The sequence below is a fragment of the Canis lupus genome, chromosome 1, assembly GCF_011100685.1.
Source record: "Canis lupus familiaris isolate Mischka breed German Shepherd chromosome 1, alternate assembly UU_Cfam_GSD_1.0, whole genome shotgun sequence".
In the NCBI taxonomy this organism is placed as follows: domain Eukaryota; kingdom Metazoa; phylum Chordata; class Mammalia; order Carnivora; family Canidae; genus Canis; species Canis lupus.
The window spans coordinates 75,065,571-75,089,112 of record NC_049222.1 but is presented as its reverse complement, the minus strand read 5'-3'; the positions used below and the strand labels follow the sequence as shown (position 1 = coordinate 75,089,112).

At 40.3% G+C, this 23,542-nt stretch overlaps 1 protein-coding gene across 4 annotated transcripts in view; it reads left to right on the top strand.

Moving 5' to 3' along the window:
* The window catches only part of NTRK2 (neurotrophic receptor tyrosine kinase 2), a 327,349-nt gene that overhangs the window by 273,452 nt on the left and 30,355 nt on the right, over positions 1–23,542 (top strand). Inside the window, exon 17 of one of the 4 annotated variants that reach the window (XM_038526950.1) lies at positions 5,871–6,300. The exons of the other annotated variants lie outside the window; for them this stretch is intronic. Within the exon in view, the coding sequence (XP_038382878.1) occupies positions 5,871–5,957 (87 nt within the window). The 3' untranslated portion in view covers positions 5,958–6,300. Of the gene's footprint in view, positions 1–5,870; positions 6,301–23,542 lie in introns of those variants that run through there. 4 annotated transcript variants of the gene reach the window in all.

Below are 23,542 nucleotides of genomic sequence, written 5' to 3'. Positions count from 1 at the left end.
ATAACCATTGCTAAAAAATAAAATTACTGGAATTTCTTTGTGGGAGATCTTTAGTCCTCTGTATGCAATGCTTCTTTTTTTCTGGCTGCTTTAAAAATAATGTTTTTATTACTGGTCTTAAGAAATCTAATTACATAATGTGCCTTGGTACATATTTCTTGAGCTTGGATGCATTGGATAACTTGGATTTGTGGGCTTATAGTTTCCATTAATTTGGAAATTTTTTGACCAATTCTTGTTCAAATATTTCTTCTCTTTCCTCCACTCACCACCAAGGTATTCCAATTTCACTTACATTAAGCCATTTAAAACTATCTCATGGCTCCCTGAAATCTTTCATGTTTTTGGATTCTCTTTTTCTTTGGGTGTTTCATTTTGGATATTTTCTATTACTGTATCTTCAAGTTTCATCATCTTTTCTTCTTCAATGTCTACTTTTCCATTATTCCCAATCAGTGTATATTTCCATCTTATACATTATAGTTTTCATTTCTAGAAGTTCATTATAGCTTTTCTTATATCCTCCATGCCTCTAGTTAACATTTTAAACATATGGAATACATTTATAATAATGTTTCAAAATATTTGTTTGTAGTGCTAACATGTGTGCCAGTCCTGGATCAATTTCCTTTGGTTGATTTCTCTCTGAATTATGAGTCATATTTTTCTGCTCCTCTGTATGCCCGGTAATTTTAGATTGGATGCCAGACATTGTGAATTTATCTTGTTTGATGATGGATATTTTTGCATTCCTACAAACATTTTTTGAGCTCTGTTCTGGCATGTGTTTATATTGCCTTGAAACAGTTTGATCCCTTTGTGTGATGCTATTAAGATTAGGCAGGATGAGACCAGTGCTTACTTTGGAGCCATTAATTCCTTACAACTGAGGCAAGATCTACCAGGTAGTCTACCTGAGTACCCATGAATCATGAGGTTTTCATCCTGCTTCATGGGAACCAGCACTATCTCTGATCCCATGTGAGCACCGGGCACTGTTTCCACATATTCTGTGGTAGTTCTTTCCCAGCCCCTGTGTCCACATGTGCATGCATGCATCAGCACTCAGCTGAATACTCAAGGAGCTCCCTCTGCAGATCTTCAGAATTCCCTCTGTGTGCAGCTCTCCCATTTCTGGAATTCTGGCTTTTCCACCCTGGCTACCTTGATCTCCCCAGACTCCCAGCTCCTAACTCCTCAACTTAGGAGGCTTGCTGGGCTCCATCTGCTCTTCCCCACCTCTGTACCTTTCAATGAATTAAGCTTAACAATCATAGGACTCATCACGTTTGTTCCTCATTTCTCAGGGATCATTGCCTCTTGTTGTTATCTAGTGTCTTAAAAATAATAATTTCATATGAATTTAAGCCATTTTGTAGTTGTTTCACATGAGAAGGTAAATCTCTTCTCTGTTACTGCACCTTGAATAGAAGCAGAAGACAGTTGCTGTCTCTCTTGATGATGAATATGTCATTCCAAAAATCTATTAGTGAACCACTTATAAGCTGCAGCAAAGAAAACAAGTTCTCCCACCTCTTTAGAACAGCTACTTCCTGTGAAGGGCTTTGTTTTCCTTTATAATTAAATAACTTACATTTACATAATACTTCTTCTACAATTAAAGTTTTCCTGCCTACACAAGATTATAAGTAGGAGAGTAGATTTTTCTCCATCTCCAGTGAGTATTGAGTAAGAGGAAATTATCTTAGCTTCCCTGTTACTTCTGAGAGATTCCCCAGGCTCAAATTGTGAATTGATTCAAGAAGGCTTTGGTAAAAAAAAAAAAAAAAAGTATATATATATATATATATATATATATATATACATACATACATACATACATACATGTAGGCTGAATTTTAATAATGCTCCACATCTTTTACATTTTCCCACAGTCTTTGTTCTATGCTCAGGGACAGAACACCTTGCATGGATAAATGACTGAATTAGCCCAAGATGGTAGTGCATGTATTGTTCTTAGCCATGCCTCCTCAATTTGTAGATACTGAGTGAGACCCCTTCTGTCCTCTGAAGAAGATTACATGTCTCCTGGGGAAAAACACATAAATAAGTCACTGTGATACTATGTAGTGTGCTACATGTTATGAGTAGAGCTAATTTGATTTTTATTAGGATGTGGGATGAAATCTGGCAAGTTATCTGGAAGAAACAGGATTTGACCTGGGTCTTAAAAAAAGAATAGTTGGTGAGGGTGTTGTTGGAACTTAAAGACTATTATATGTGACTGAAATTATAACTGACTCGGTGACCTGATTACACATGATTCTTGGGCAGAATGTGTAACTTCTAATATTGACCTCCATAACATCTCACACTGTATGAGGCACTTACTAGGTTGTTACTGATTATAACTGCCTAAAAGGGGGTTCTGAGAAAGATGGTATGATATTCTTCTTGGAAGCGTTTGAAAGTAAACATGCTGTCCACCGTGGTGGGTCTTCGGGATGGAAAGATCTCCTGATTTCAAGTATGACTTGACTTCTTTTCTCAAGTCTCTGTAAAACAGAATTCTAACCTCTAGTAGTTATTTCCCATTTCTTCTTGGTCTATTTGTCCAGATATGAAAAACCATAAAACTCTCAGAAATTGTTACAACCCCCTAACCTAATATTGGATGTATATGAAGTCAGAAAACAACAAGATTTATCCTTTTGCAGAGCTGTGGAAGCTTCTCATGCTGATTATTCTGTTGGTCATAAGAATTTATTACAGGTATATAAATTGAGAAATTCTACTTACCAGATCAAAACACATCCTAATTTGAGCTCCACTAAGAGAATTTTTAAACCCAAGTTACTTATGATGTCTGCCTGTATGACAAATTCCTTCTATTCTAACAGAGGCATAGCAGTGTTATCTTACCTGGTACTAAAAAGCTCCCCACTATATAAGTTTCTGAGCTTACCTGCATATCTCAATAGTTCAGAGTGCTTTCATCAAAATTTTGATTATTGAACATCACCTTAGATATAGTAATTTAGCATCTGGGAATGGGAAGGATGAGAATTTAGGAATTTATATTTTTAACAAGCTTCTTAGGTAAAGTCTGATGTGTAGCCAAGTTTAAAAATTGCATTGGTCCTAATTAGCAGCATTCATAGAAAGTAGCTAAGGACAAAACATGGTCTCGTCTATGCTAAGATTCAAAGGGTAACATTGATTATCAAGCTTCAAAAATAAGATAGGTGCTGTTAAAAATTTTCTCAAACCTGACCCATTATTTTCCTGATGGAGATAGTATTATAGTAGTTGATGGATTTTTAGGACTTCCAATGGTAAAGACTAAATTGTAATCACTATCATGAGATCATACCCTACTCTTCTTTTTCCGGATTCTTTGAACCATGGCATCTTTGAATTGGTAAATGAAACATTCTTTGAGTATCCCCCCCTCAAACCAGGAGGTGAGCTTGGCTCATTCTCGAGGTAAGTTTTGTCAAAGACAACATGAGGAAAGAAAGAGAGACAGAATAAGCAGGAAGTTCAAAGTCAGGCGACATGCTCCAGGACAAGCCGACATCAGAGCAGCAATGCCTTCCTCCTGCAAGGAGCTAGGTCGCCTGGGCTGGCCTGCAGTCTAGGCAGACCCCTGCTGGCCTTCTCTGTCACTGCATGGTTGTATATCTGTGTGGGTGACTGGTGGGGGCCCTGCAGCAAGAAAAGGCTTGTAAGGAGTCAAACAGCTTGTTAAGGTATCCTTGTGGGTGTCTGTATTGAAGTGTCACAGTATGAAGGCTTTTTATTAGCAGCTATTTTAGAATCCTAACACTGAAATGGAACAGTTTCTTCCCTACATGGCATTTCCAGGCCAGCTTCCTCCCTCACAGCCTTACGACAGCATCAGCCATCTCCTAAGGGGGTGGAGAACATGACGCTGGGCTCCTTTGACGGCGGAGCCTGGCTCTGTGGCCCACGCCCTCAGCTCTGGAGATAATTTGGTTCATTCACATGTTGCTGATGACGGGGAAGCGGCAGCGGAGGCTGAGGAGGACTTGAGGCTCATGCCTTGCCTGTGCATATGGCACAGAAAGCTTCCTGGGTTTTGCAAGGGTGTAGAGGAATGTTGCACAATTTTAAGGGCATAGAAGGAAGAGTTGCCCCACAGTGAAACTGCAGAGTGAGTTAAGTCCAGGATTAGTATGTTTTCTTTTGGCTACCAGAGATACTTGAATTCTTCCAAAGTCTTTAAGGGCAGAGGTGAATTTATTCCAGAAAACTCTTTAAGCTTCATTGTAGGAAAGTACTGCAACTATAAAAGACTCTTGTTAATGTCTTAGAGGATTGATCTTGGGTCTTGTAAGGAAGACTAACATTTATTGGCCTCCTTTTACATCTCAATTTGAGATGTAACCTTCCTATCAATCTCTAACAATACAGATGAGGAAACTAATATTCAGAGAGGTGAAGTCACTTTCCTGAGATGCCACAATTTATCCAGGTGGCAGAACTGACATCTGAACCCCTGTTCTAGAAGGAAAAATCCATGCTCTTCTCACTTTGAACCTCCCTGATACCCTCAGGCTCATTTGTCTTCATCCTGCAATTGGAAAAGTATCACCTGGTAGAGGTGTCACCTGGTATGGACAGAGCTCTGTCCATAGTGGTCATAACAGGTTCATCTAGAATAGTGGCTTACTGTGTAAGACAAAAGTCCTAAAGCTTTATTGGGTGGAGGAGGAAAAGGGATACTTTAAATTTCTGAACCATAACATTTTAGATCAGGAAAGGGTTTTAGGAAAGCCAATCTGAACTTCTCAAGGAGGGATTCTGGAATCTTTCCAGATTCCAAATCTGGAGAATATGCCAAGGAACATGGAAACCGACCAACAGCAAACCTGGATCTATTCTAACTTGCAATATGTATGCAGTGTATGACTCAAACAGCTCATTATACTTTTCTGAACCTGACCTCCCATCTTAGTTAAATGATAAAGAAATCTGCCTGCTACTTAATGCTGTCATAAAACTACTATTGAAAGTGTAAAGTATACAAAGCTGAATCCTATGGCATATTCCTTCTGTGTGCGGAGGAATGTGTCTCAGATAAACATCCTTGAATCTGGGATGAGTTCCTAGAAATGTAAGTGCTGTCTCAGATCTTTGTGGAATAGTCCCAAGATGTTGCCTTCAGGGCACATACATTGACCACCACCCTCTCCTTCCCTTCATGTCTCCTGAATTCATGTCTTACTTTCCATGAGTGTTTTACAGCCGTTTTTCATACACTGTTGGTCATCTTTCCCAGGATAGAAGCGGTGGTTATGAGGTCTTTGAGAATGTCAAAGGATCCCTATTGCCTGCTGATCTGAACTCTGTGTTCCTACTACTATGCCCTTAAAGGCAACATCAGCTGCTACCACAGGAAGCACATTTTCATTTCTATGTAATATTCTTGCTTTATTTCTTTGTGGTTGGTCCAGAGCTATCACTTGCTTACCTCTTGTCATCCATAACGAGTCATAACTATCTGCCTGGGCATGAAACACATGTCATAAAGGGCAGCTATCATGGCATAAACCATGCACACTGCAGCCTAAATTGACTTGGACAGCACAGGACCAGCCTCTGCCCTTCAGCAATCTGATGAAGCCCAGGGACTCCTTCTCCAAATGAGGCTTTAAGTGCATAACAGAAAATGCAAAGAGTTATAAAGGAACACGGTTACACTGTAGTAAAGTTATAATATGTCAATAAGGTGGTATTATAATATATGTGTTTTTGTTAAAACATAAAATAATGAGATTTGGTGGTGAGTCTAATAATCCTTATAATTTCAGAGTGTTGAACATAAATAATGTTTTGAGATATCTGTGACAATAATGTGATATAAAGGTATCTGATTTCTATAGGTGAAAATTTCACATATGCTGCTGATACTACTGTGGTTTGTTGTCCATGAAGAAAAAGCTAGCTCTTTGTGGAAGATTGATGAATAGTAGAAGCAATCCAAGTTTATAAGACCCTGTGAATTCTATCCATGAATCCCTGAAAGGTGGATGCATTATTGGTAAAGTTCTACCTTGGAACATTGTAGAACAGTGCAGAAATGCTCATTCATCAGCACAATAAAGTCCTGAAGGCCAAGAACATTCCAGAGCATCTGAAGCATGGAAGTCGGGGTTGGACGATAGTATAAAGAACATATATCTAGAGCCAGACCTCCTGGGTTCAAACCCCAGTTCCGCCTCCCACTATCTGACCTTGTGCAAGTCACTTAAGGTCACAACATTCAATTTCTTCTACTGTGAAATAGCAATCATTCTAATGCCTTCTCAAATTGCTTGTATAAGGATTAAACTGCTTTAACCAATACCTCCTTCACAGTGGGCATTTTACATGTCAGCTATCATTATTATAATTACATATGAACATTTAAAAAGAACATGTCAGAAATAAATAGTATGACAGTGAATCAGCCCTGGGCAGGACGGTGTTAAGCTGGGCATGCACACACTGGTGTTTGACGAGCTGCAGGTCCAGCCCATGTGTCTCTACCTTTCAAGAAGATTGCGGGGGACTTTGCCAAGAGTCTTGTTGCAATCAATACACTTCATGCCCATGGCAATCCTTCATCTCCCATCCCAACCGGAACAGGATGATCCTTTGTTATGACTTCATCTGAATGAACCTGTACTTGCTCCTGGTTATCATGGCTTCCTTTACCAAGTGCTTTCAAACTACATTTAAATAGTTGCTGTTAAAATTCAGTCTGGAACAAAGGTCCCAAACATGACAAAGGTTTGGTCATGTTTGGTTATCAGTTGTCATGACAAAGCAAGGTCATGTTTGGTTATCAGTTGTTTCTGGAATCCTATTTCTTTACTCTCTTTTGAAAATTATGTCAGCTTTGTCCCTTTATCATCCTCACTTCTTCATTTCCTTAGTTCCCACTGTCGGTGTGGATCCAAACTTCATATTGCCAAGGGGAGTGGGCTGGGGCACTGTTTAACAATGCCTAGAGACACACATTCTTTTGAAAACAACCTCAAACTTTCCACTTATGTCATTTCCTTTGGGTTTCAGATTTCTCTTAACCACATTTGTTCCACCTTCCTTAGGTTGAAGATCAGGTCCCTTGTTGGAATACAAAGAATTAAAATAGGAATTGTGTAATCAATTCACTCAACAAATACTTTTGACCAACTTATGTCCACAAGATGGGAAAAAGTAACCAGAGATAGACACTTCTTAGCCTAGAAGAGCTAATGATCTAATTGGAGAGCCAGGCAATGATCAGACCATCTCAATATATATAAATAAGAACTGTGCTTAGTGTCATGAGACAGATGTCCTGAGGTCAGTAAGAACCTACAAACGGGGGAATCTGACCTGGTGTAAGACTTCCAGGAAGACTGAGGTAGGGAGTCTTGGAGCTGAGCCCTGCAACTTGGTTTAAGGGCAATAAAAAGGAGGAACATACACTCTAGGCAGAGGTACCCACAGATAGGAAGGCCACGTGGCTGGAGAAGCAGAAAATGGTGAAGTAGGGCCAGTAAGCTCGACACAGAGCATGAGATGCAAAATCCACCTGGAGAAGCGGAAAGGGACTAAGTCACATAGGACCATGTCAGACATGCTAAGGATTTTGCATTATCATGAAACAGTGGGATGCTGCTAAGAGTTTTATGCGAGATGTGGGATGGTACCACTCTGGAAAGCCAGAGCAGCTGTGAGCAATTGGGCTAAGAGGCCCTTGCAGAAGTTCAAGAAGAGACAATGGTGTGGCGGTGAAGGGTGCTGGCAGTGGAGACAGAGCCAAGTGAAGAGATTTTTAATTATTTGGGAAGCAAAATTACAGGGCGTAGTGGCAGATTGGGTACAGAAAGTGCAGAGCAGAGGAAATCAGGGACGTGACATACCTCTCTGACCAGCATCACTGGGCAGACGGTGGTATCATTCATTGTCCTGGTTTTGGAATGGGTGGAGGAGACACCAAGGATTCAATTTAGTACATATTGAGTTTGAGGTCATTTGAAGCCATTTGTATTTTGAGAGTGTCTTTAACAAGCAAGAGAATGCACAGAGGGAGATGATCAAGAAGTCTGGGATTGTGTCATAGGAGGAATAATTGAGGGAGCTGGGGGCATTGGGACACAAGAGGGAGGAAGACCTAGATGGGAACACATTAGCTGTCTTCTGCTGTGCAGATGAGGGCAGTGGTTCCAGAGGCTAGAACTGGGACCATTGGGTGGAAGTTTCATGAAGCATATTTGGCACAGTGTGAAGAGGAACTGCCTGAGAATGAGAGATGTGACATGGGCTGCCTTTCCAAGAGATGAGCTTCTTGTCTTTGGAGGAATTGTCCAAACATAGGTTTTCCATCTTTCACGATACCATAGAAAGGAGATTCTATGTTTCTGTGGACATAGAAAGGAGATTCTGTGTTCTGTGGACTCCAGTATTTGGTGGAAGGGCCTCCATGACTGGCTCTATAAATAGCTGATTTCTGATTTAAATGCCACCTGTTGATGTGTGCTATAACCATTAATATCATTATTAATACTAAGTGCATTATAACCATTAAAAAAACTAATGGAAACCAACATGCTCAGATAGGTTGTATATATAATTTTAATACATTTGGTAACAGCCAAACTTTAGTGTGCTTTTGTAGTTTAATCTACAATACATAAGTGTTACCAATTTGAAATTCTAGAAATAAATTCATAGTGGTACAATACATTTTTATTTGATTTAGTTTGGGAGATTTAGTTTTAAGAATGTCCCAGCTGTAGGGGATCCCTGGGTGGCGCAGCGGTTTGGCGCCTGCCTTTGGCCCAGGGCGCGATTCTGGAGACCCGGGATCGAATCCCACATCGGGCTCCCGGTGCATGGAGCCTGCTTCTCCCTCTGCCTATGTCTCTGCCTCTCTCTCTCTCTCTGTGACTATCATAAATAAATAAATATTTAAAAAAAAAAAAAGAATGTCCCAGCTGTAAATAACTTGTAAAAACCTCTATAACTCAAAGATTCCATGATTTTTATTCTGACAATTAAAGTCAGGTACCATATTCTCATTTCTGTAAATTATTTTAGCCCTAACAAAATGAATAGGAGCAGATGTGTTGCCCAGAGAGGAATTTATGAAACACTCTGCTTCCAGAATCAACTATGGTTGAAACTCACCCTATGCCCTCCATGAGCCCTCATTCTACAATCTCCTTGCTTCTTTCAGACTTGCCAACTTCACTGGGGCTTTCAAAGGCATTGATTATATGTGCATGGACTATTCTAAAAAGTCTGAAGCTTGGTATCTCATTATACTTATGACATAATTACTTAAATAGCATAAGGACCATGCTCAATGGTTTCTCCATGTCACAGAGAGGAGAATGCCCAAATGTTCATGGCTTTGAAGCACAACTGACTGTAAATAATGAAGTGGCAGTAGTTGAGAGAAAAGGGGGAAATGGTAAGCAGTTCAGGGAAACCCAGAGAATGTTTGATTAAACTTTTCACTAGATGACTGCTTCACTGTTCCCCAGACTCTCAGCAAAACTCCCCAACTCTGCAGTAGAGAGAACATTCACCCAAGGACACAATTGGCCATGACAGTCTTCCCTATTTGCTTATTCAGTGCTAGAACACCCAGTGTGTCCTCAAATACTCCTGTGGGAATGAACAAGAACATGGCAGTCCATTTCAGCCCCTTGCTCAACATTCTAGGTTCCTCATTCCCAAAAGCATATGCCTCAAAATTCTTTCAAATGAGAAACAAAGTTGATGTGCTAATGAACATAATACTCCCATGATTTAATGAAGTCAACTACCTGTGGTTACTTAAACCCTGCATGGAGTTCCATCCATGTCATCTGGGCAAACCCAAACCTCCTTGGGCCTCAGAATGTGGATCTCAATTGTGAAATGAGGACAGTGTTCATGTCAGATGACTTCTAAAGTCTTTTGAGCTTTAAAATTCTAAGCTCAATTTTCAGTTCCACTGAATTAAATAAAAATACCCTCGGCACAGAGAAGACTGAAGATCAATTCTTAGAGAATGTACCAATCTGACAAAAATAAAAAATAATAACAAAGCCACAGTTATGTTCTTCTGCATAAGGTAAAGTTTTTGCTTAGTGGTATTTTTAAAAATTTCTTTGTTTCTTGCTCTCTGACCAAGTCTATGAATCAATTATAATTTTTTCCTAGATGCATTCATCTCCTGGCCTTATAGAGAAGAAGATTAGGTGGTATTATCTTCTACTTTTTTCTCTCTTAGAGGACTACCTTCATATTAGTCAAGGAAGGTTTTTGTTTTGTTTTGTTTTGTTTTGTTTTGTTTTGTTTTATCAATTAGCCTTATGCAGACCTTGCTGGTTTCTTTGTCTTGGGTATATGTGTGGATGAAAATACATAAAATGACAATGGAATGCAAAGGTATATAAAAACACCATAACATCTTAATGACAGACATATCTGGTATCATGTTATAGATCAGTATTGTCCACAGATAATACAGAGCCCCTCCTTGTAACAAATATTCTAGTAGAATAAGGAGACAAAGGAACCAATGTAAACACAATAGTGAGATGGTTTTTATGCAACATCAATGGCACATGCCTTGTGTTACTTGGTGGAATTCAAGTAAGTTATATATTGTCAACAGTTGTCAATATAATTCCTAAAGATCTGTTTTATATATTTTTTTTTAAGATCTGTTTTATAGATGGCAATTCAGAGCTTCAGAAAGTTAAGAGACTTGCCCAACATGAAGCCAGATATCACAAATTTTCCTTACATCTTTAGAGCAGCAGGGAGGACTCCCATCTTATCACTGCCCACACTTCATTTCTAGAGAACCAAACTTTTTCTTTCAGCATGGAGACTGAGCAGGATGGAGGATGAGACATTTTTGGTAGGAGGTCTCTAGTTTATGGTAGAGATTTTTTTTCCATCTACCAACTCAGTTCAGTTTTTCAAATGATGTGAAGAACAGTCTCTCTTTTCCCTCGGTTCCCACCTCCTGTAGGTCAGCTGAGAACTTCCGAGTGGAGGTTACCTGTCCTGTTCTTCCCATGTTCCCGCCAGCTTCAACTTTCCCTGAGCAAGCTCAGGGAATGCACTGGCCATTTGGGGGTTAAGAGCAGCAGGCTTAGACATCCTCTGGGCGTGGCATGTTTCCAGGAAAGAAAGCTCCAAAAGGAAAGAACAGTGTGGGAAAGAAATGTCCACTTGAATGAGATCAGGATGTTCTGAGCCCTGTCCTGGTGCCGCCCGCCCGGGGCTACAGCTTGGCAGTGCCAAAAGGCACTCACTGCCCCAGGCAGCTCTGGGTGCACCTCAGAAGGCAACTCCGGTCCCAAGGGAGCGCACACAACAGCTGCGGGCAAAGAAAGGCCACCCAGGGGGAGTTCTCAGAGGAAGGAAGGTTCCTTTGAGGAGTGGTCAGCGAGACATTCTTACTCAAGGACTCATGAGAAGGAGAACTTTTTTGCTCTTTCTCAAAATGCAAATCGCCTCTGTCCTTGGAATAAGGAAGATGGGTTGCTAGGCAATCACTTCGAAACAAGCGCTCCCCCTGCCCCTTTTTCCTGACCCCTAGAACAATGGAGACTTTTCAGCAAATGGAATCAAGATGGAGAAAAAGACATGGCAAAAATAAAAAATGGAACCAGAGATTATGGAAGGTCTGGCTTATAGAGTGGGGAAAGAAAAAAAATGTAATATTAATAAGTTGTGCTCTGGGCAGAATAAGGGGGTTTCATTTCTTACGATCACAGCCTTGTTAGCGCCAGTCAAGTGGTACAGGTCATGAGCAGCCACTGTCCCTTGGTGATCCCATTTGTAATGACTCGGGTGACCCTGAATGTGTGACATGACTCACAGTTAATAAAGAGTTCTTGGGCCTCAGTCTCTATCAGTGACACAATATTTGGAATTATGTTTTAAAAAATAATCTTTTTAGCAATCTTCATGTTGTGTTAGTTCCTGTCAGGAAATAGGTGGCACACTGACATGGAGTATTAGAAACATATTTGAATAAAAGGACAATTTACAAAGCTGTAGGTAGGTTTTAGGGAAACCACAAGGACCCCATCACCTGTTGGTCCAAGTGACAAGAGGACACCCTGAATCCAGGAAGGGTGGTTGCCTGGAGAGTTGCCTAGCAAGAGCATCGATGTGGTAGGAGACAACAGCCAGCCCATGATGCCTCCATACCTAACATCCTGTCCTTTGAACCCTGTGGGAACCTAGAGGGCAAGAGGACTGAACCCAGTATATTAGTCAGCTTGGGCTGCCATAACAAAATACCACAGACGGGGAGGTTTAAACAACAGAAATTTATTTCCTCACAGTTCTGAAGGCTGTGAGTCCAAGATCCGGGTGCCAGCATGTTTAGTTTCTGATGGGGACTCTCTGGCCAGATGGCCGCCTTCTCACTGTGTCCTCACATGGCGGAGAGAGAGAGAAAGCAAGCTCTCTGGTGTCTCTTCCTCTTCATATAAGGGCATCCGTTCTACTGAATCAGAGCTCCACCCTTATGAAACTCATTTAACTTTAATTGGCTCCTTAAAGGACCCATCTTCAATACAACCACATGGAGGGGGTGAGGGTGGGGTGGTTGGAGCTTTGTCAGAGTCTGCTCCAGCTGCTGTAATAGAGTACCATGGATTGGCGGGCTCACACAACAGAAATTTATTCCTCACAGTCTAGAGATCAGGGTGTCAGCACGGTCAGGTTTATGGTGAGGGCCGTCTTCTTGGTTATGTCTTTCCATGGCCTTATTTGAAATGTGCATGCAGAGAGAGAGCACTTGTCTCCTCTTTTCATTAGGGCACTAATCTCATCATGAGGTCCCACCATCACCTTGGGGGTTAGAGTTTCAACATATGCATTTTGGGAAACAAAACTCAGTCCCTAGACCAAGTAATAGTTTGAAGTAGACATTCTGGAGACCACAATGCTAGAGCACTAAAGAAATCAGCTGGGCAGCTTACTGCAAAATTTTAAGGTACATATTCATGCAAGGCCTGATATTATCATTACCTCTTAGTGGAGCCAACTAAAACATTGCAAGATCAGGTGACCTGTCCAGAGAATAAGCATGAAGGACACATGCTGGCCAACTTCTTTTGTTTGACAAGGGTATAAGGCCACTGTATTCCAAAAAAAAATCTATATTTAGGACTAGAGAACTCTGTTATTCATCAGCAGTGTTTCTTTGGCTTTTTTTCATTTTAAATGTTTTCATGGTGAAAGCAATGTTACAAAAGCAATTTTTAAATTTTAAGACAAAAACTCAAGCATCCCAAACCCAGATAATTATATACTTGTGTATTTGTACACACAATTTTCTTGTAGTGTTTGTATGTATGTGTATAAGTGTGTGTGTATATATATGTGTATGTGTATATGTATGTCCATATATGTATATATAGTTAATTCTTGCTATTAGTGGAAGTTATGCTCGATAAAGCCACCAGAAATACTGAACCATTGCTCCTAGGGGAAATACAGGGTTAGGTTCTTGTGAACCTCTAGTAACAATATTTTCCATCAACTGATCAATACATAATCTTGTTTTTGTTTAAAGATATCTTACTTAATATACATTGTGGATTCATTAACTTTGAGCTCATGGCCAATAGCCCTGTATCTCATGCCTGAGGGCAGCTTATCTATCACACATATTTTCTCTTTAAAATACATCATGCCTTCTTGCCCTTAGGAACACTAAACAGCATGGAGCCTTTGCCTGCAGGCCTTTTGAAACATTGATCACCAACAAAACCCACAAAAAATGCAAAATCATGTGGCACTCAGCAAATGGCTAAAAGGATGCTCATTTGTAGACAACACCCAAAACAAGAAGCAGAGTATCACCTTATCCAACTCAAAATTTTCCCTGTTCCACACAGTCTGTGAATGACTGTGAAAACACCACAAGTATCAGTTTGGAAGTTACAAATAAATTTTAGAGAGTAAGAGGATTTGCAAACAGAGAGTTTGCAAATGAGTATCTATGGTACATATGCTAGGTACATGTACATGCGCACCACATTATATAGTTGTAATCACTTTGACCTTACACTGCTTATTCAGTTTTTGTACCTGGTCTTTTATTATAAACATTTTTCTTGTTACAAAGCATGATCATTGTGTCATGATCATTTTTGATGGTTAAGTAGTATTCCATCTGGTGGAGTTACCAAGGTTAGCCTAATTGTTTCCTACTATTGAACTTCTAAATTTTTCTTTTCCTTATTATTTTAAATAGCTGCGCAGAGAGCATGATTGTATGTAGGACTTTTTTCTTCTTTTGAATTATCTACTTAGGATAAGCTCCCAGTAGTGGACTTACAGACTCAAAGGATCTGAGCATTAATATGACTCTTGATCTATGTCATCATCCTGCTTTTAAAACAATTGCACAAGATCCACCAGTATATGAATATTGCTAATCACCCATCCCTGTGTGTCTCAGTTACATCTTACCCTGAGAAGATTGGTGATTAAAAGTTTTGCAAATTCATATATAAAACACTGTCCCCCTGGATGCAAACCTGGCTTTCTTTGGTTATTGGTGCATAATATCTGTCCCTCTGACTGTTTATTACTTCCTTTGGGGAAAGACAGAGAAAGTCAATAGCCAATGAGGTCCTTTACCCACCATGCCTACACAAACGACAGGGGACGAATGTGGGTGGCACATCTGAGGCGAGGCATGCTGGGCTGAGCTCGGGTAGTATGTCCAAAATGGAACATCTAAGCATGTGATGCTGAAAATGAACCTCAGAGTGGATGAAAATACAGAACCTGAGAGGATGAAGGCAAATTTTAAGGAATCAAACTGTGAGAGAGCCAATAGTCTGACATAAATGCTTTAGATACACACGCCAAGTTTTTATGTGCATTTAGGTGACAACTTCATTGGCAGGGCTGGAAAGGACAAATGACAAAATCAACCACTTTCTAATTTTTATAGTCCATTCTTATTTTCTTTCTGTAGATTCTCTGCCTCCATGCTTTTGATATTTGTTTTGAGGTCTTGATTTTTTTTTCTTTTAAGTGAATAAAACCTTAAAATATGTGGGGGGTGTGTGTGTATGTGATTACTCATGTATATGTAATTAAGCAAGTATTTTTTCCTTATCTATTGTTTTTCCATTTTCTTTTGGAAATAAAATATAGTTTATTTAATCTTGAGCTCAAGTTGTATAAAAATTGGAACTTGCTCATTTTTTCATTGTCTTCTCCAATCACTTGAGAAAGCATGATACTCTGGCATCCTTTTTTTCCACAAGTGAAAGAATTGCATTTTTTTAAATAGCATTTCACTTTGGCCATTATGTCCACAAGATAAAAAGGAAGGAGTTTTAGAGAGAGAGCTTATTTCAAAATGCCTGTGTTTTGAATCATTTAGCAGTTTAACCTTTAAAATAATAGTTTCTGGGTTTTTATTGATTAGTCTGAAGAGAAGTCTATGCAGCCAAAATAATTAAATTGGCTTAGCCAAGAAATTAGCTAATTCAATGGGGGAAGGGGACATCAATCCAGTTGATTGATTGGTATCATGTGGAACAACTAACCAAGGGATTTAATTTCTGAATTTTTATCCAGTGCCTTTGTTTTTGTGTAGACATTCTGATTAATGAAAATGTAAACTACATAATCAAGAAAACTGTGTGTTTTCTTAGTGCTTACAGGTGGTATAGTTTTTTCTTTTGATTGAGTTGAATCATGAATTATACACCCCCATGGAACAAAGTTTTAGTATTTGATGTCAGCATCAAAGGTTTAAGAAAGGGAGCAGAGTGGGTGGCCTTTAGTCAAGATCTCTTTTAGAACATCCCATCTACAGCCACAGAGAAGACACATATCAGGTGCTCTGGATGGCTCATATTGACTTAGGGCTGACAAAGCACAATGGAGCAAGATTCCTTTTCAGCAGGACCTTGACCTTAAATTATTAAGAGTCATTATATTCAAGGAGGCGTTTAATCTAAATCCATGTGGAAGCCAAGTGCCCCTCTTTTCTGCATGCTAATGTCATCATCACAAAAATCCTTAGGCTTTGTCCTAACCTCTCCACTTAGGTTCACTTTGGCCACTCTTACCTCTTACCTACAAATCAATGTGCTGTAACAAAGTCACACTTCTGCGCGCATGCCAGGGGATATGAAGATATCAGGTAATAACAACTCTCTGGTACATAGGGTAGCTATGGTTCAACATTCACATGACCTTTTGGTTTAAAGGAAGTAATTTATATGCTTTGACTTAAAGATCACTTCAAAGATAGAACATATCCTATATTAACCTCCATTTCACAAAGATACATAGACAAAATATAATGATATATATAATTGTTTATCAATGGGGATAGACAACATGGCATTGAGCAGATTATATAAGGTTTCTTTCTTAAAGCCCTGGTGGATTCTTTCTGTCTCCTGTCTCACCATCACCCCCCACTACCCCCAACTTACAAACACACACCACTTTGCTTGGGTGAAGCATGGACAGGGAAATGGGCAAGCATACTTACTCTTCTAACCCTTCTGAATGAGGTCTTGCAAGTGCGGTCGTTTTGCTGATGTATGGGGCTAAAATGAAAAGGCCCCTTAAGCACCCCCAGTTCTAGTCTTAAAAATTACTCCCTACTTGCCCTTTCCCAGCATCTTCTACCAAATTGCTGTCCTTTAAGTTTTAAATCAGTTATTTTGCCATGATTCCCTGAAAACATGATGACTCCAAGGCCAGACTGAGAAAGAAAGGCAGCATAAGATTAAATATGCAAACACTTATGCACAGGACCCATCCTGGGATCAGCATCAGAAGATTCCAGGACAAAGCCATAGAGCACCTGTTGTTCTTTGAAAACATATATTGAAAGACAGCTGTCAAGACTTCCATCAGGGAATTTCCTCTGCTAATGCCCCCTTCACCATTATTTTAATTGTTTGATTCTCTTTAAGCCATTGAGCCAATTCCAGTTATGGAAATTGAGGTCAGTTATACTTTTTTCTTCCTTTTGAAAATAAGTACCAACCATTTGGAGAACTCAGTGATCAAGTTGTTCTTTGGTTTAAAATTTGGAATAGTGTGTAAAAAGTGACCTAAGCTGTATGAGCCTGGACCCCATTGGAATTAGGTATCTGTATGATCGTTCCTTAGAAAAGCTCAGATTTCCACTGTCAAGAGTGAAGGAGTAATTATTTTAGCAGCCCATCCCCCAAATGGGGGACACATGTGAAGTGGGGAGCACAATAGCCATCATTTTAAATGTAGCAGTCTATTGTAAAGTAAAGGACCAGCCTTATTTGGGTAGGAATTACAGGTAGGTTGAATGAACCCTTTCTAGTAAAACTCTTTCTGCCAGTTAACACCTGTTGAGAGGCAGTGGGACAGTGGGTTTAGAAGCTAGGCCCCTGGAGTCGGGCAGACATAAGGTTTTTTCTTACTGACCACATGATGTTTGAAACTTTGTCTATTCATTTAGAGGATTTAGAGGCTTAGGTTCCTCTATCCAAGACTGTGATAACAGTGTTACATATCTTGAAGTTGTTGTAGGGATTAGGTAAGGTAATTTAATTATCATTAGCCTCTTTGGCCAAGAGCAGTGGTTCTCAAACTTTGGTGTACATGGGAATCTCCTGGAGGCCTTAGTAAAGCAGATGGCTGGTCGTACCCCCAGTGTTTCTGATTCACTAGTGCTAGGGTGGGGTCCCATAACATACACCTGTTGCAAGTTCTCAGTAAGGCCCATGTTGCTGGACTGTCAACCTCTCACTGAGAACCACCACTGTGTGGTATGACAACAACCGTTTACAGCATATATTCAGATTTTTAAAAATAAACTGTAGTTCATGAAGTGCTAGTTCATAGGTAAACTAGAAAGAGCTTGTTGAAAGACAAGATACCTAAGCTCCAGTCTTATCTTTGCCACTAATTTATTGCATGACCAAAGGAAAGCCTCTTAGCCTCTCTGTTTCATTTTCGGTTGTCTTCTAGCTGTATTTTCAGCAGGCTATTGTGGAGATCAGATGAAAGAACATGCGTGTGAATGCTCTCAACAGTATGAGTATATTAACCTGTGAGAGAGTAGAGTTGCTGCCGCTAGTATAGGCTCTGAGCCTGACTTTGCCTGCCTGCCATAGACATGCCTTAGACCAACCTACCAGTACAAGACTGTGTCTCCTTAGGAAAAGGAGGTTAAAACAATCACCTCTCTGTCCTTGCAAAGATCTTCCCAGAAACAGCCAAGCCCTTTGTTGATACATTATTTTTAGATAAACCAGGCACCTAGGAATTATAATCAGGTATAAACCAAACTCTTGATGTTAGTTTAGTGTCTTTTCTCCAGGATGGAAACAAAGTGAAGTTGCCTTATTGGAAACTCTGTAATTTGTAACTCTATTTGGAAGAGCCATGGTCAGCTGACTGAGGTGACTGATGTTTATGGAGTCTTTCCCAGGACAAACCCTCTGAGCACGTTTTAAGTGCTCCTCATAAACTCTGCCCTACAAGTTAGTGAGTACACAGTCCCTTCCTGGAAAGGTGAAGAAGCTCTACCTGTATTCACACAATCAATAAATGTTGTCAGCCAGGATCTAAAGCTTTGAAGTATTCACTGCACAGCCTAGGATCTTAAACATCCCTTTACCGAAAAGCTAACTTTGAGTAGCCTGCCTTTTTGGCTAAACAATGGACTTATTAAGAGGGATATATATACCCACTAATTAACCTTTAAGCTAATTATTTGGTATACATATGGATAAATGTTATGGTGGTATCTTTCTGAAGAACAAAATCTACCCTCTTTGAATTGGTTGAACATACTTTGAGATAAGGTGGGATTTTTTAAGGTGCAGGATTCATTTGCATAGAAGTAATATTTTTGCCAGCTTCAGTGGGAGCAAAGAGCTTTCATTAATTCTGCCAACATCTATTAAGGCATTCTGTTAAGGCAATTAGGACAGGCCTTCAAGGGGCACCGAGTTTAGTTAGGAAGTGGGACTATTTGGTATTTTTTACAGTTTTTCTATGGGGATTTCAGAGATGAATTATAAAGCCAGAAAGGGCAGGAAAGGGGAGGAAACAAGAGGATGTGGGAGGGGTGAGGAAGACAGAGCCACTAGTCTCCAGGACTCTGAATTTTTGTTGAGCAGATCCATGCAGCTGGGGCTTTAATTATACACAGACACGCTCTGTGGTCCTTGCAACCCCCGCTCCCCGCCCTCTCCACACACACACACACACACACCCAGAGCTGAAGAGGTGGCTGCTGTTTGTAAGGCAGGAGCAGGTTAAATTACAGTTATTATCTGGTCACTATGTGAAGGCCAGAGATGACTACCATTTGACAAGCAGCCCTCCAGCCAAATTATAAAGTTCTTAAGCCCTCCCCAGTTCAGACTGTCTGACAGTAATTCTTTGGAGAGATGCTCTAGCCACCACTGCAACTATTTTTTGCCACTCTCAAAATTTCTTCTACTTGCAATATCAATGAGTTTCATAGCCATTTATGCATCTTGTCTGTTGATAGGTTCCATTCCTTTAGATCTACGGAAACTATTTGATAAAGTATTGGAGAGAGCAAGCAAGAGACAGAAATAGGGAGAGACAGAGAGAGAGAGAGAGAGAGAGAGAGAGAGAGAGAACTTGTGCCCGTAAGGATGCCACTATGTTCATTCACTAAGTCCTGAGAAGTAATTTTGATTGAACTGTTCTACTCAGGACATTCTAAGATATACCTAAAAACCCTGTAGAAGTATCCTTGAGATTAGAAGGGAGCATCTTCTATTGGGCTTTGAAACCATTGGCGATTTCACTAAGGAAAGGTGAAGTCAATGAACTGGCACTGCTTCTGGTGAGAATGATACAGAAAAATCACTTTTTCCTGTGGATGAAATAGATTTGAGATCTTTTGCTATGAAAGAGTGAGTATTCAAGATCCCAGAGTGGTTCACTTTTGCATTCAGGGTGAAGAGAAATGATTAAGTAATTCACCCTTCTAGCCCTGTATGCTGCCAGAAGGGCATTATTGCAGTTTTATGTTAATTGAGCACCAGGCTATAAATTGCTTGGGATCTCATCAATATCTGGCTAATAAATGGTTTGCATGAAAGAGGCAATGATCCGGGGACTAGCTTTAGATGACTCAGCACATGGACAGTGATACAGTTTCATGAAATAAATGGAGAGAAAACCCCACCTCACTTTCTCTTTTTAAGTTAGGACAATGTAAGTAGAATTGTTCACTCAGTTTAGAGATTTCAATCTGATGCTCAGTCCTTGGAGAAAGCAGAGAATAAATATTTTCTTTCTTCTAGCACTTAAACTGCCTTCTTTTTTCTTTTCTTTACATCCCTCCCTCTTAGCCTCACATTCAAAGCTCATGATTCATTTTTGAGGAATCAAAGGGCAGTGAAGCATTAAGAATGAAAAATCAGTAACACCAAGTTGAGCAGTGTAAAAGTTATTTTTCCGAGCAGAAGCATTAACTAAGCAATGGCCTATGTGAGCAAATGATTGTGCTCCCACTTTTCTCTTCAAATGAATTTTTCATGATTGCCTTGCTCACCACTACTAACTTACACTTATGATGCAGAAAATGCAAATATGGATTTATTTTAATAAGCATTTTAATGGTGGAGCTTCTGAACTCCCATTTTACTTTTTAAATGATTCCAATCTGCACGTGATGCTTACATATTTGTCTACACTTCAAAGTTGTAAATTTCTCATTTGACTCCTTAAATACTGCAGTGACTTCCTTAGCATATTTACCGTGATGTATTTATTATCCATTGATCAACAAATGCTTATTAAAGCCCTACTGGGTGCTATGGGGGCACCCATGTGCACCAGATATACAAGAAGGGATGTATTTATTTTTTATTGCATACATTTGACATGTAACATTGTGCAAGTTTAAGGTGTATGGCATGTTTGGTAAATTTATATATTATACTATGATTATAACATAGAAGGGTTTTTGATCTCGTTGGAAAGAAAAAGGATATGCATAAGGGGATAATGGCACAAAATTTAATCTGATAAAGTAATATCATCAGAAAGAGTAAATGTTAGATGTTCCCCTGGGTTGGAGTTTTCATAGAGTGCTACCAAAAAAACTGAGCTTCAGCTTGAAGGATGGTGCGAGGTTGACAAGCTCTAGAAGAAACGTGAGCACATCTCCCCAGGAAACACATGGCAAAGAGAGGTAGAGGAGGCACTGCAGACAGACTTTTGTGGCTGGTGCCCAGGGCTCTACTACTAAGAGGTGTCTAGAAGGCATGAAGCTCTTAAATATGCATCTGCACACCAGGCAGGTTGGCAGACACTTGGAGACGCCATCAGTGAGCAGCCCATAGGCCAAGAGGCCGGGAGTACTGAGGGCACCTACCCCAAATGGGTTATTTGACCACCTACGATGACCTACAATGACAGATCTCTTTGATGTAAGTTGGGAGTCTGGATTTAAATCTGATGTTTGGATCCACACAGAATTGTGCTACCTTGGAGCTCCTATCAGAGGAACTTCATTCTCCAAATGCAGGTATCTAGGATCAGGAAACACAGGCAACTTGGCTACTTAGCAGTAGTAAATCACCAAACTCACCTTAAGAAAGAAAAAAGGAATAAGACAAAAGTAGTAAAATTAAATTTCTTGTATGGAGGTACCTCCCCACCCCTACTTACTTTCTGAGGCAATATTTTGTCTCTTGGTTAGGTGGCTTTTTTGTCACTAGGTATGCTTCTCAGAAGGATCTTCTTTTGCATTCTCCTCTCTGCCACCACTACAAAATCCTGTTCTCTGCTCCGTAAAGTCATCTGTTCCACATTCATTCATCCATCCACATCTTCATATATTTATGAAGCAAATATTTTTGGGATGTCTGTTTCGTTTAGACGTTATGCTTTCCATCCTTATAATCTAGGATATAGATTTGAGTACATGTGAGAGGAGACCTCAAAATAACAAGACCTTGAGAATGCTATTTAGTTCTTGACATTCCACCCATCTTGGCAATTAAATCAATGCACCTATATGTAACAAGTGGTTGCATTACTTCTAAAATTGCATTTGATCGAAATCTTTTTCAGGAACTTCTGAATAACACATATAATTGCAAACCTGCCTGGTAAATCATGCAGAATTTTTGACCTATAGTTTAGAAATAATCTGGCCCAATTTCCTCATTTTCTGAAAGCCACAGGATAGCACCGGGCTCTCAAACTCCTAACTCCTTGGCCAGTGTTTTTTCTACCTCATTAAGCCATGGCTTTGAAATGTCTTCCTTGCAGTCTTCTTTGAAAGCAAAGCCAATTTTCCTTCCGAATAAAGTGTCCTCACTTTCAAAGATTTCTTTGAAGGCCAACTTATTTAATCTCCTGAGAGGCGTTTCATACCTAGACTGCCTTGTGCCCTGGTCCCCAGAGAACAAGCCATTTTAGCACCTAGATTTCCTAGATGCGAAGTGAATTGGCAATAGCAAGAAGAGCACCCCCAAACACTCTGGCATCCTTTGTCAAGGGCTTCCTGCTCCTCATTCCTTGCTCAGCTGCACGAGCTTTATCTTCGGCCTGCCAGGCTGGTCACGGGGATTAAATCAGATGATGCGTGTGAAGCGCTTTGGGAACTGGAAGTAGTCTGCAAATGTAAGAAATGGCTATTATCTCCAAATACCCTCTCAAAGAGGGACAGGTGGGTAGCCACTTTTGTATCCCCCACATCTTAGCAGAGTTCATTTGATAAATATTTGCTGGAGAGAAATAAATGAAAGATTCATCAGATGTCACACTGCAAAGCCAGAGCTTGGGAGTCAAGCATGTTACAAAGTCTTTGTGTCAAAAATGACATCAGGGGGACAAAGGTAAATGTGACAGTGTGTATCTTTTTTAATATGACCAAACAAGGCTTTTCTCTGCCTCGTTCGCTGGGACTAAGAATGAAGTGCCTCCCGCTGTTGTGCGGCTTCCAGTATTTCACTCTCGGAGCGCGGGCCGCCTCCTGCTCTCAGGGTTTCCTGACTTGGATCTGAAGCGAGCCCCCAGCCCTGGCTTGTTTCTGGGAGTTGTCAGGCACAGATAAAGGAATAGCAGAATTTGCTCATTCCTTTGAGAGAAGGGGCCTGTCAGAAACACAATCAGCTTGTGGTCGGCCTTTAGAAACTGTCTCCCACGTTGGTCCCAAAGAGAACATTTGTGTGTGTGTTTGCTTTGGTTTTGGGAACTAAACACCCCTTTCGACATTAACGTGTGCCAGCTACTTAACACTGGAGTGTTTCAGAAATGATGCTCTGGGCTCATGACGCAAGAGGCACTGCCTTGCTTTGGAACAGGAAGAAAAGGATCTGAAGAGAAGCTCTAAAGAACAGAGGCGGAAAGAATGAAAACACTTCAGAAGGGACAGAGCTTCAGACAGTGCTGAGGGCCACCCCAGAATTAGAGGGGATCCCCATACTCCCCATCTGCTGTTTTGTCATCCTGCTAAAGAGGACGTGAATGCACCAAGCGCTGTTGGCCTGGTGGCTTTCCCCTCAGTGAGAACAAAAGTCTTGGGTCACATGGG